The sequence below is a fragment of the Dendrobates tinctorius genome, unplaced genomic scaffold (assembly GCF_039654945.1).
Source record: "Dendrobates tinctorius isolate UK_male_01 unplaced genomic scaffold, ASM3965494v1 ptg000120l, whole genome shotgun sequence".
Classification (NCBI taxonomy): domain Eukaryota; kingdom Metazoa; phylum Chordata; class Amphibia; order Anura; family Dendrobatidae; genus Dendrobates; species Dendrobates tinctorius.
This window is the reverse complement of record NW_027361788.1, coordinates 18,451,953-18,465,061: the sequence shown is the minus strand read 5'-3', so window position 1 is coordinate 18,465,061 and position 13,109 is coordinate 18,451,953. Positions and strand designations below refer to the sequence as shown.

The following is a 13,109-nucleotide window of genomic DNA, read 5'->3' as shown; positions in this document are numbered from 1 at the left end:
TGGCCCGGTCATGAAAGTGCAAACCACCCTTGGGGGTGAAGGGGTTAAATCATAATGACAACCCAAAACCCAAAGTTTTGGTGTTATCATATTCTCTGAAAAAAGGCCAAGAAAGCAAAAATTCTGCTGGGATATGTAAACTTTTGAGCATAACTGTATAAAAAGATTCTGTATATAAAATAAGTAATGCTAATTCTTGGATAGTGTCCAAAAGTACTTATTACCCAGTATAAAAAAATAAAACGTTTACCTAAGATTTGATTTGAAAAACGAAGTCTGAATGTTCAGTGAATTTCTGAACGTGAAAAAGCTTACAGGAGTTGTCCAGTCTAAAATGAAAAGTCTGCACTTACTCTGTGTGACTGCAGATTTGTGAATCGTTCCAGCACATGCATTGTGCGCTGCAAGGATTCGCTGTTGTCTGTCCCGGGAACGTTGGTCATATATGCGATATGCATACTCCCAGGCAGAACCCGGCTAATGGGTGCAGACTGGCTCAATATTGTGCGAAGCTGCGCCCACTAGGCAAGTTATGCGTAGGAGTATGCAAATCTCATACTTGATCGCTATTCCTGGGACACACAAAGGCGTGCGCATTTGCTTGGACGATTCACAAGTCTGCAGAGAGTGAGTGCAGACTTTTCGTTTTACACTGGACAGCTCTTTTAAGGTCTATGGATAAAGAAGCACCATCTACCAAAAAGTATGGGATATTTTTCCCACCCTCCTTCACGTTACGATAGATGAAATAAATGAAGAAAGTGCAGGTGAGGTCAGGGAGTGAAAAGTTCAAATCAAGAGACACAGGATTTGGCCAATAGTAACAAGATAATCCGGAAAGATTCATGAGCTGTAATCAAAGTTTGGCAAAATTATAGGATTATAGGATAATTTGTGAGGCCTATGAATGCCTTAAGACAGGTAATGATGTATTAAAGGGGTAGCACACGAAATACGCTAAATGCTCTCAGCTTGTACAGAGAGGCATTTAACATAAGCAGTACACCTGCAAGATGACTACCAGCCAATAGCTAGGAGGCATCTTGTATAAAAGACCCTCTCCCCTAAGAATTCACCAAGCAACGTAGTGAATCATTAGCTAATAAGGTGTACTGCTAGTGAGTTGTGATGTCCTCAGTGTGGCCACAGCCCAAACGTTATCCCCTTGTCCCCATGTGGCCAGTCCTGTGTTAGTAGTCCCGTGTCCAGAAGTGCCAAATTCCTGAACCTCTTCCCCTGGTCCTAAAGCGACCAGTCCTGTTCTAAAAGTCTCTTGGTCCCAGTGCAGCCAGGGCATGAATACTATTTCCCAGTCCATGCATGGCCTAACCCAGATCTTGAATCCTAGACCAGCGCGTCTGAACTGAGCCCTATAGTAGTGTCAGCGTACCTGACCCTTGGGGCCAGCAGCTACAGTACAAGGTTCTGCCCAGGAGTGGTACCTGATGCCGACGTGCCGAACAAGCCTGACCTCACCATTAGAGACTCCAGTGAACACCAAGTTAGCAGTTTAGTTACTCCCCTTCCTGGGTAAGCCCGGTCCTGTGGCACAGTGGGTCCACAAATCTATGTGAGCCACGGCTGGGAGTAATAGTCTGCTCAGCTCAGTGATGACCGCAACACAAACCACTCTTGATCAGAAGTCTGCTGAAGCAAGATGCACCAAATTCATTAAAGGGAATATGTCAGCAGCTTTTTGCTACTTAATCTGAGATAAGCATAATGTAGGGAGGTCATGATAATGTGTCACTTACTGGGCTGCTTGCTGTAGTTTTGATATAATTACGGTTTTATCAGCAGCAGATTTTTACTAGAGGTCAAGTAACCCTACTGCCATGTAGTCTTCCATAGAATCATAGAATGTTAGGATGGGAAGGGACCTCTAGGGTCATCGTGCCCAACCCCCTGCTCAATGCAGGATTCACTAAACCATTTCAGACAGATGTCTGTCCAGCCTCTGTTTGAAGACTTCCATTGAATGAGAACTCACCACCTCTCGTGGCAGCCTATTCCACTCATTGATCACCCTCACTGTCAAAAAGTTTGATCTAATATCCAATTTGTATCTTCTCCCTTTCAGCTTCATTCCATTGCTTCTCGTGTTTCCATGTGCAAATGAGAATGATGATCCCTCTACACTGTGACATATAATGTAATTTGTTCCATATTCATGAGCTCTGCGTAACCCCATACCTGGTTGTCGACTTTCTGCCTGTGCACAGTGTACATAAAAAGCTGCCAATCAGAGATGTGGGCAGTGTTAGGCCGGAGTCACCCTACCGTAAAATACGGACGAGTGCTATACGAAAAAAAAATCGCCAATAGTTCTCGGGCATGTGCCGTGCGCGCTGCCCGGGAACTTCCATCAGGCGATTATGTAATGCTCTCTCGCCTGCATGGAGTGGAGGCCACAGATCCCACCCCGCAGTGTGTTATGATGTATTCACACTGTGGGGCTGGGAATATGGCGCCCGTGCAGTGAGGATATCTGCGCCTGTCCCCATCTCCCTCCGCCTCTTTCCTCCACCGTAATACGTCGGAAAGATACGGAGGTGGATGGGAACAGGCGCAGAGACATATCCTCACTGTGCAGGCGCCAGATTCCCAGTCTCACAGTGTGAATACATCATAACACACAGCAGGGGCGGGATCTGTGGTCTCCACTCCACGCAGGCGAGAGAGCATTACATAATCGCCTGATGGAAGTTCCCGGGCAGTGCGCACGGCACATGCCCGAGAACTATTGGCAGAGCGCAGGCGCTGGGCATGTTACAGGAACACAGCAGGTGGCGCACAGACGCAAGAGGGAGATGACTGACGACTCTGAGGCGGTTGACACAGGGGGAGAAAACATACCTCCGGGACACAATAAAGGTATGGCGGGGAATTTATAAAAGTCAGTATTTCAGTGTTACTAGGGATCAGAAACATAAGAGCCACCTTCACAGAATGCAGCCTTAGTGCTGCTGAAGATGGCTCTTTTACTTAAAAATGCCCTGGGGGGGTGACAGGTTCCCTAAAAAAGAGTATTAAACTTTGGGCTTTGATTACTAGCTTTTCTGGCAGTGTCCATCTTTTTAGAGCACGAAAACATATTAAACTACGGTGTACATCTACTACGTTCTTGAGCTAGTCTGAAAAAAACATAAAACTCCAGAAAGGAGCGCAAACTGTCCGGCACAACTCTGAATCTTGCATTTCAGGGATTCAAACGAAAGCTGTGGGCAGAGACAATAAACACAAATCCCACTGAGAACGGTCCCTTAATACATACTGATTTTTGTCATCATATTTTATATCTATATACAGTACAGACCAAAAGTTTGGACACAACTTCTCATTCAAACAGTTTTCTTTATTTTCATGACTATGAAAATTGTAGATTCACTCTGAAGGCATCAAAACTATGAATTTACACTTGTGGAATTATATAATTAACAAAAAAGTGTGAAATAACTGAAAATATGTCTTATATTCTAGGTTCTTCAAAGTAGCCACCTTTTGCTTTGATTACTGCTTTGCACACTCTTGGCAATCTCTTCATGAGTTTCAAGAGGTAGTCACCGGAAATGGTTTTCACTTGACAGGTGTGCCCTGTAAGGTTTAATAAGTAGGGTTTCTTGCCTTATAAATGGGGTTGGGACCATCAGTTGTGTTGTGCAGAAGTCTGGTGGATACACAGCTGATAGTCCTACTGAATAAACTGTTAGAATTTGTATTATGGCAAGAAAAAAGCAGCTAAGTAAAGAAAAACGAGTGGCCATCATTACTTTAAGAAATGATGGTCAGTCAGTCCGAAAAATTGGGAAAACTTTGAAAGTGTCCCCAAGTGCAGTGGCAAAAACCATCAAGCGCTACAAAGAAACTGGCTCACATGCGAACTGCCCCAGGAAAGGAAGACCAAGAGTCACCTCTGCTGCGGAGGATAAGTTCATCCGAGTCACCGGCCTCAGAAATCGCAGGTTAACAGCAGCTCAGATTAGAGACCAGGTCAATGCCACACAGAGTTCTAGCAGCAGACACATCTCTACAACAACTGTTAAGAGGAGACTTTGTGCAGCAGGACTTCATGGTAAAATAGCTGCTAGGAAACCACTGCTAAGGACAGGCGACAAGCAGAAGAGACTTGTTTGGGCTAAAGAACACAAGGAATGGACATTAGACCAGTGGAAATCAGTGCTTTGGTCTGAGGAGTCCAAATTTTAGATCTTTGGTTCAAACCACCGAGTCTTTGTGCGACGCAGAAAAGCTGAAAGGATGGACTCTACATGCCTGGTTCCCACCGTGAAGCATGGAGGAAGAGGTGTGATGGTGTGGGGGTGCTTTGCTGGTCACACTGTTGGGTTATTTATTCAAAATTGAAGGCATACTGAACCAGCATGGCTACCACAGCATCTTGCAGTGGCATGCTATTCCATCTGGTTTGCGTTTAGTTGGACCATCATTTATTTTTCAACAGGACAATGACCCCAAACACACCTCCAGACTGTGTAAGGGCTATTTGACCAAGAAGGAGAGTGATGGGGTGCTACGCCAGATGACCTGGCCTCCACAGTCACCAGACCTGAACCCAATCGAGATGGTTTGGTGTGAGCTGGACCGCAGAGTGAAGGCAAAAGGCCCAACAAGTGCTAAGCATCTCTGGGAACTCCTTCAAGACTCTTGGAAGACAATTTCCGGTAACTACCTCTTGAAGCTCATCAAGAGAATGCCAAGAGTGTGCAAAGCAGTAATCAAAGCAAAAGGTGGCTACTTTGAAGACCCTAGAATATAAGACATTTTCAGTTGTTTCACATTTTTTTGTTAATTATATAATTCCACATGTGTTAATTCATAGTTTTTATGCCTTCAGAGTGAATCTACAATTTTCATAGTCATGAAAATAAAGAAAAATTTTTGAATGAGAAGGCGTGTCCAAACTTTTGGTCTGTACTGTATATATAAAACTGAATGTATGTATGTATGTGTGTATCACCAACCAATCACGAAGCATCTTTTATTTCACCAGAGCTGTTCAAAAGAAGCTGAGCTGTGATTGGTTGCTATGAGCAACAGTTTTCCTTGCAACCAATCACTAAGCACCTCTCATTTCACCAGAGCTGGTTAAAAGTAGCTGAGCTGTGATTGGCTGCAAGGAGCAAGTTTCCCACTTGACAACACCTCAGCAGACACTGACATGGTGGGAGAAATCTAGCATCCATGGTAACATAAGCTCCCAGCCATTGTCTACCCCCAAAAAGGAGCAGAGAGCACATGACAGAAATGAATCCCCCCTCCCGTGCCCATATACACATCACACATCCTCCATCCTATAGGCACATCTTCCCTCTTAAAGGGATCATTGGTATTGAAGTCAGAGCAAATCCATACAGTGCTTTCGCTTTGACCCCAGGCCTCTCTTAAAGGGATCATTGGTATGGAAGTTAGGGCAAATCCACTCTGCGCTTTGGTACTGACCCCAGGCTCTCTTAAAGGGACCTCCTGCATGGAATTTAGGGTAAATCCCTCTGCGCTTTGATTCTGACCCCAGGGTTCTATTAAAGGGATCATTGGTTTGCAAGTCAGGGCAAATCCACTCAGCACTCTGGTTCTGACCGAAGGCCCCTATTAAAGGGATCATTGGTATGGAAGTGAGGGCAAATCCACTCTGTGCTTTGGTACGGACCCCAGGCCTCTCTTAAAGGGATCTCCGGTATGGAAGTTGGGGCAAATCACTCAACGCTCTGATTCTGACCCTAGGCTTCTATTAAAGGGATCATTGGTATGGAAGTCAGGGCAAATCCACTCAGCACTTTGGTTCTGACGCCAGGCCTCTCTTAAAGGGATCCCGGTATGGAAGTTAGGACCATTCCACTCAGCGCTCTGGTTCTGACCCCAGGCTGATGGGATGATGTGCGATATTAGGGGTAGTAGTCCGGTGGCTCTGGCTGACTGGATGATGTTGGATATTAGGAGTAGTCCGGTGGATCTGGCTGATGGAATGATGTGGGATATTAGGGGTCGTAGTCCGGTGGCTCTGGCTAATGGGATGATGTGGGATATTAGGAGTAGTAGCCCGGCGGCTGTGAAGGGATGATGTGGGATATTAGGGGTAGTAGTCCGGTAGCTCTGGCTGACAGGATGATGTGGGATATTATAGTGAATGTGGCTATGCGGAGTGGGCGGGGCTCTACACTCAGCTGTATATATAGATATGATCATTATAATTTGTTATAACTAACCGTAGTTAAGTTACTCTGCCCGGGCAGTGCCGGGCTCTTCAGCTAGTAGTTTTATAAATTGTAATAAAAAAAGAAGTATGCGTGGAGCTATTTGAACAAGGGAAGGCTTTTGAGCAAGGTAACGGCACCAGAAGGGTACCATGAGTGATTTTTTTTTTCTCTATTATATTGATTTACTGGGTCGATTGAATAGCAAGCCAAGACTAGATGAGAGCCATTGATTTCACCCATTGAGATGACATAAAAAAAAATCACAGAGCATTTTGAAAAACTAAGCAAGGAGAGTACGAGTACAGCATTTGAATGAGATAGGGAAAAACTGTGGACACCCTTAAAAGAAGTTCACACAAGTGTATAATCAAATTATCCTATTTTCATCCAGAAAAAAAATGGCAGATTTTTCATGTGTATTGTCATCTGTATGGAATCCATTTTTATGTATCAGTAAATATTATAATTTACAACAAAAGTTTCCTATGTTAAAGAATTGCAATGTATTCGTAAAAATCATATTCCATACAGATGATCTGCATAGGATCAAATTATTTTTGCACACACATACCGGTAACTTAAAAAGGTGAGTCTCACTCATTCGATAGCTGAAAGAGACTAATGAATGATGCAATTTTTTTTCACAAGGACAATTGGTCCATGTAAACAACAAAAAATGCTCATCTGAACAGCCCTATTGAATGACAAAGCTCCAAGTGGTGTCAGTTTTTTAAGACATTTCTGACAAGTTATTTAAAATGTCTCATCAGTAATGTATGCATCGTTACCACAAAAGGAGATGTTCACTTACTTATAATGGGTTTTTTAGTAGCGGAGTCCCTCAAGAGTAAGGCCAATCATAGGCGTTTCCGATTACAGAAAGCCCTATCAATCACCTGTAGTTTGTGGGATATCCCATGAAAAAACATGAAAAAATGCTAAAATTCCCCAGCAGTACCACCACAGAGGAAATATAATATTGCATAGTGCCGACTGAAAATCAATGGGAAGTCTTTATAATGCCTAAACCAGTGTGGTCATTGAGAGACAGACAGAGAGAGACAAAGAAAATCTATTCATTGTAAATCTCCGCTCCAGGTTATTCATAGCGGTTTTAAATAAGAGCTTCTCGTCTACTGGTGTCTTCTCTAATGTGGATTTTAAAGCCAGACAACCCTTTTAAACACAATGTGGCCTGTAAGGCACAGTAAAGCTTTCAGTAAAAGTATCTGTACATTACATCTAACCTTTAGTTCTTCTTTGATATCTGTATGGCCCACATCCTCTACCCCCAAAAGTTTTTCAGCACCATCTTGTTGTTCAGTAGAAACTTCCAAACTTCTAAATTGATCAGTTTGAGTTGGGGAATAGGCATCAGTGCTTTTAGATGCTTTAGGTAAAGACATGTAACCATCCAAACAGGGTACAGTGATGTCATGTGGTTTCACATGCCCATCTATAGTAGAGTATTGTTCTATTGAAATATCCTCATTTCTCACAGACTCTGATTTTGACTCAGTAATGGCCTCTTCTTTACTTTCAGATAGTGGAGTCTCTTTGTACATAACATCGGCATTGGTGTCTGATACCGTTTCACAGTTTACATCCAAGTTTAGGTACTTCTTTCTGGACTTGATAGTTAAGCACTGGAAAGAATTATCTGGTTTTTCTATACTATCCTTTTCAGTTTCAACCTCATCTTGTGGCTCAGATTTATCAGTCAACTCTTTCCATGAATCACAAATATCACTTTCCAACTGCACTTCTAGATAGTGACCATTTTCAACAGTGGTGGATTCATAATTGAAGCCAGATGTAAAGCTTTCATCAACTGAGTTTTCCTTCTCAGCCAATAATTTGCTCGAGCCTTCTATTCCCCCTCGCCTTGCTTTTGGTTCTTTATTTTTAATGGCTTCGCATTTAATTTTACCATCATCGCTATTATACACAGCTAGCTTTTGTTTGCCATTGATTTCTCTTGTTGACATATCAGAGTTCGCTGTCTGAAGAATTGTAGCTATCTCATCTTTCTCAATTTTATTACTTTTACTCATTAAATCATTCTCCAGAGATGCCATAAGACCCAACTCCACAGCACAAGAATTGCTGTCATCATCAGAATCTATATATGAAGGGGTTTTGCTGTCTTCTTCTAGCGTGTCACCTAAATGTTCCAGCTCTGGCTCTTCAAGAACCATATCCAAAACCGGAGATATATTTCTTAACAGTTTAAAGGATTCAGAGCGTGTCTTTTCCTTATTAATGTGCACATCTAACAATTCTTCCTCCCTCTCTTCCTTAATGTCTACAAGTTGCTGTTTCCGTAGGTGCATTTCCAGCAGGTGTAAAACATCAGGGTCCAACTGAGCTGAAACATATTGATGTCTCTCTTTCCTGTGGTCAAGACGATCTCTTGAATAAGGAAGAGAATAATCTAAGTTATCATCTTCGCTGCTTTCTTCTTGCTCAGATAGATTCTCCTCTTCAACAAATTCAAGTTTATGCGAAACAATCTCTTTGTCATAATTTGATCCCAGTTTTCTACATTTTGGAATCTGAGGCATAGTTTTTCTCTTACCGTTTCTGGTACTTTCAGTTCTTGAGAAACCTACCATAGTATTTTTGGCTGGAAAGTCCAAAGAATGATTTTTCAAGGCCTTACCAATTTCCGAAACCGTACTATTGGTCATTATATCAACATCATCAAATGAGGTTTTGTGTGTATTAGTCTCATCATAAAGACTGTTTTGTAAGTCCTTGGCGTGCTCATTTGTCGGACTCATTGTTTCATTACACTTTCGAGAGTGTATGTTGTTACATAAATCAAATGATTCCTGGGATTCTACAGTTGTATCAGTATTAACCTCAATCAATTCGACAGGCAGAGTTAAGTCAAAGCTCTTATCAGCAGGAATCTTAGAGGCAGACATTTTCTTATACTTTAAGTTAAGTTATCTTGTTTCTGGCTTTCATTTCCTTTTATCCTCTCACACAAGCTATTGGTTGTGTAGCATTCCTCTTGATCCACAGGATGTTTGTTAAGTTTTACCAAATCGTTTTCACAGGGGTCATGCGGTGATTTAACTGTGTCAATCTGATAATCTTCTTGCAAGATTTCAGTATTAGACATTAATGATCCCTTTTATGGTGTCACTTTCTAAATTGGATTTTGTTTCCCTGATGCGCAACTCTCCCAAAACTCGTTCCTTAATTATATTAGAACATTTTTTGGAGTCATGTACTAGGTTAAGTGTCTCTTTAATTCTTTTGTTCTTGCTCTCTTCAAGGAGTACACAGAATAATTCCTGGTGTCTGTCTGCTGATGATACTTGATCTTTGATTGTTAATGCACCCCTTGAAGCCACAATCCTTTAGGTAATGAAACATTCTTGCTCCGACGCTCCCTTTTTGCTACTAGTAAAGTCCCCGGACTGTGCAGTCTCCTCCAATTTTAAGTGGTCACTTGATTGCACCTTTTCAACAACTGACTGAAAAGTCACAGTCCCTAATAATATTTAATAAAATTCTTCTGGGATATAGATCTTCAGTAAGGGCTAACATTTTTCCATTGAAATAACGATTATCTAAAATATAGAAAAAAATATAAATCAGGAGTGGACATTGCAAGTATGTATGAATCGCTGTATAGGCATTAAATTACGCTGTAACAACTTTATGACTAACGAAGGCTCTCTTCACATCGGTGACTTATTTTCTATTTTGGAAACCACAATGCAGTGCTGGACACACTGTACAATGAATACCAATGTAAAAAAATCATATTAACATCATCCGAGGCACATCTGATGACATCCTATTCCAGTCCAATGACCACCGCAGCCAATCACAGGACTTTACTTTCAGGTGATCAAAGAATAGAATGTTCATCGCTTTGTGTCCTTGTATCCTGTTTCTACCATCCCTTACATTTTTTTCTAAAGTCTGTCAATTCCTTTAAGCAGGAAAATACTGGATTAAATCATATTAAACTACATACCCAAATACTTCATGCCCACCCTATGCTTTACTGATCTATAATGCTCATCTTTATTCAGCATCCCAAAGATATTTTCAAAGGACACTTGACTCCCTCATGTACAGTGTATATTTTGGATCTATGCTGAAAAAGCAGTCCTCTGCCTGTGGGGGCGCATGGCAGGGACGTCATGAGATGTTACATGATGAAATCAGATGCTGGCATCAGCACAGAATGCAGCGCTGCGAGGGAGCGAAGGTAAGGTAAGTAGAATTGCTTATTTTTTGTGTGCGCAGCATGATGGGAGCCATATATATCCTAAAGGGGGCCATTTATACCAGGATGGCGATGAGGGGACCATGCACAACAAGATGAGGATGAGGGGGCCTTGCATACCAGGATGAGGATTCATATATAAGGATGGGGGGGGGAGCATATATACCAGTATGGGGGATATTAGGATATTAGAACAGAATTGGGGGACATTACCCCTCTAACAATGTGACTAGCAAATCCCACGCATAAAAGTGTGTCATGATTACATTTTTTGCTTCAATTTTTTTTTTCTATTTTCCTCTGCTAAAACCTAGGTGTGTCTTATGGTCCAGTGAGAAAAATATGGTAATTTGTACTGCCCATAGAAACCAGAGTCTGGAATTTGATTTTTCTAAAGCAAAATAATCTCCACAGCCACAGGTAGATTAGCATTGGAACAGCAAGGTTTTTTTTGAGGGTTTCATCCCTACCTTCCAAAAGCCCCCAAAAATTATGTTTTCCATTGTCATAGCCACATGAATTATATTTAGTTTGCATATATGAATTTTTTTTGCAATGACATTATTTTGGTATAAATAAACAAACCTTATTGGAACTCATTACCTATTTTGGGGATAAATAAATAAAAAAAATATAATAAAAATTGCACAAATTTCTTTTTACAGCATTCACCGTGCAGTACAGCCTTGGCATTACATGGTCGACAGGCTACTTGAAGGATCCCCCACCAAATGCTTAAATGCCATAGTCAATATTAATAACATTTAAGGGTTTAAATGGTCAGGCCTGTACAGTGACATGTAAAAGATCAGGCACCCATGGTTAAAGTAATTGTTATTCTGAACAGTTAAACAAGTTGAAGATTAAATGATCTCTAAAAGGCCTAAAGTTAAAATGCCACATTGTTTTGTATATTCGGGGGGGGGGGGGGGGTGGGGGGTAAAAACAAAAAATATATATACAAAATTTTGGACACCAATGGAGAGTTGTGTGCCCAGATAACTTTGACCAAGGTTTCAGACCTTAATTAGTCTGTTAGGGCTATTGCTTGTTCATCATCATTGTTATGAAAGGCCAGATAATGCAAATTTCCCAGCTATATAAAAACCCAGCCTTCTAATCTTGTGCCAAACAGCAGCAGCCTTGTGTTCTAAGCAGCTGCCTAGCACTGTGAAAATGAAAATGGTGGAGGCCACAAAGCAAGAGAAGGCTATAAGAAGATGGCAACATGTTTACAAGTTGCCCTTTCCTCAGTTCAAAATGTAATTAAGAAATGGCAGTTATCAGGAACAGCGGAGGTCAAGATAAGATCTGAAAGACCAAGCAAAATTTCAGTGAGAGCTGCTAGTAGGATTGCTAGAGAGGCAAATCAGAACCCCGGCTTGACTGCAAAAGACCTTCAGAAAGATTTAGCAGACTTTGGAGTTGTGGTACATTGTTTTACTGTGGCCTTTATGGAAGAATCATCAAAAGAAAAGCTCACCTATCATAAAATTCAAGGTTAGAAGTATGTAAAAGAACATCTAAACAAACCTTGATTCATTTTGGAAACAAGTCTTGTGAACCAATGAGGTTAAAATGGAACTCATTGGCCACAAAGATCAAAGGTATGTTTGGAGAAAAATGGGCACAGAATTTCAGGAAAGAGAACATCTCGCCAACCATTAAGCATGGGGGTGGATTAAAATTATGCTTTTGGGTTGTGTTGCAGCCAATGGCACAGGGAACATTTTTTGGGTAGAGGGAAGAATGCATTGATTGAAATTGCAACAAATTCTTGATGCAAACATAACACAATCTGTAAAAGAGCTGAAGTTGCAAAGAGGATGGCTTCTACAAATGGATAATGATCCTAAACACATGTCAAAATCCACAATAGACTACCTTAAGAGGTGCAAGCTGACTGTTTTACCATGGCCCTCACAGTCCCCTGAGCTGAACATCATTGAAAATCTGTGGCTAGACCTCAAAATAGCAACACATGCAAGAAGATCCAGGAATCTTACAGAACTGGAAGGATTTTCCAAGGTAAAATGGATGAAAATCCCTCAAACAAGAATTGAAAAACTCTTGTCTGGCTAGAGTGTTTACAAGCTGTGATACTTTAAAAACGGGGTGCTACTACGTACTAACCATGCATGGTGCCCAAACTTTTGCATTGGCCCATTTTCCTTTTTTGCAATTCTTAAAAAGTAAAAAATGAAAATATGTATTTTTTTTGCCTAAAGTACAAAGGAAATGTGTCATCTGTAAATGCAGGCATTTTGAAGATCATTTCATCTTCAATTTGCTTAACTGTCAGAACAGCAAGTCATTTTGACCAGGGATGCCCAAACTTTTACAAGCCACTGTAGGTCTCTATGATCCCAGCTATCATTTTTGAAGCCTTTCTCTTGCTGAGGAAGGGGTGGGCTTGGATCTTAAGCCCTGTAGTTTTCTCAGCTTTATGCACAGCATATTGTAGCAAGACATTATGAAATTAAATCTTCATCTGTGATTTGTTACTATGGGCAATAAAACCATTATTGCTCATTGGCAGTCTTCATAAATCAGGTCCAATAAGTACCTGTAGGATTTGCCAATTAAATCGGCACTTGATGACTAAAAATTGATACATGCCGTTTAGTCAAACTAGTTGTTCAAAA

At 41.2% G+C, this 13,109-nt stretch overlaps 1 protein-coding gene across 5 annotated transcripts in view; it reads right to left on the bottom strand.

Moving 5' to 3' along the window:
- LOC141101628 (uncharacterized) overlaps window positions 1-13,109 on the bottom strand; it is a 271,446-nt gene that overhangs the window by 138,129 nt on the left and 120,208 nt on the right. For all 5 annotated transcript variants that reach the window (XM_073590816.1, XM_073590818.1, XM_073590817.1 and 2 more), the window contains one exon: window positions 7,460-9,796. In XM_073590816.1, coding sequence (XP_073446917.1) covers window positions 7,460-9,142 — 1,683 coding nt within the window. In that variant the 5' untranslated portion in view covers window positions 9,143-9,796. The remainder of the gene's footprint in view (window positions 1-7,459; window positions 9,797-13,109) is intronic.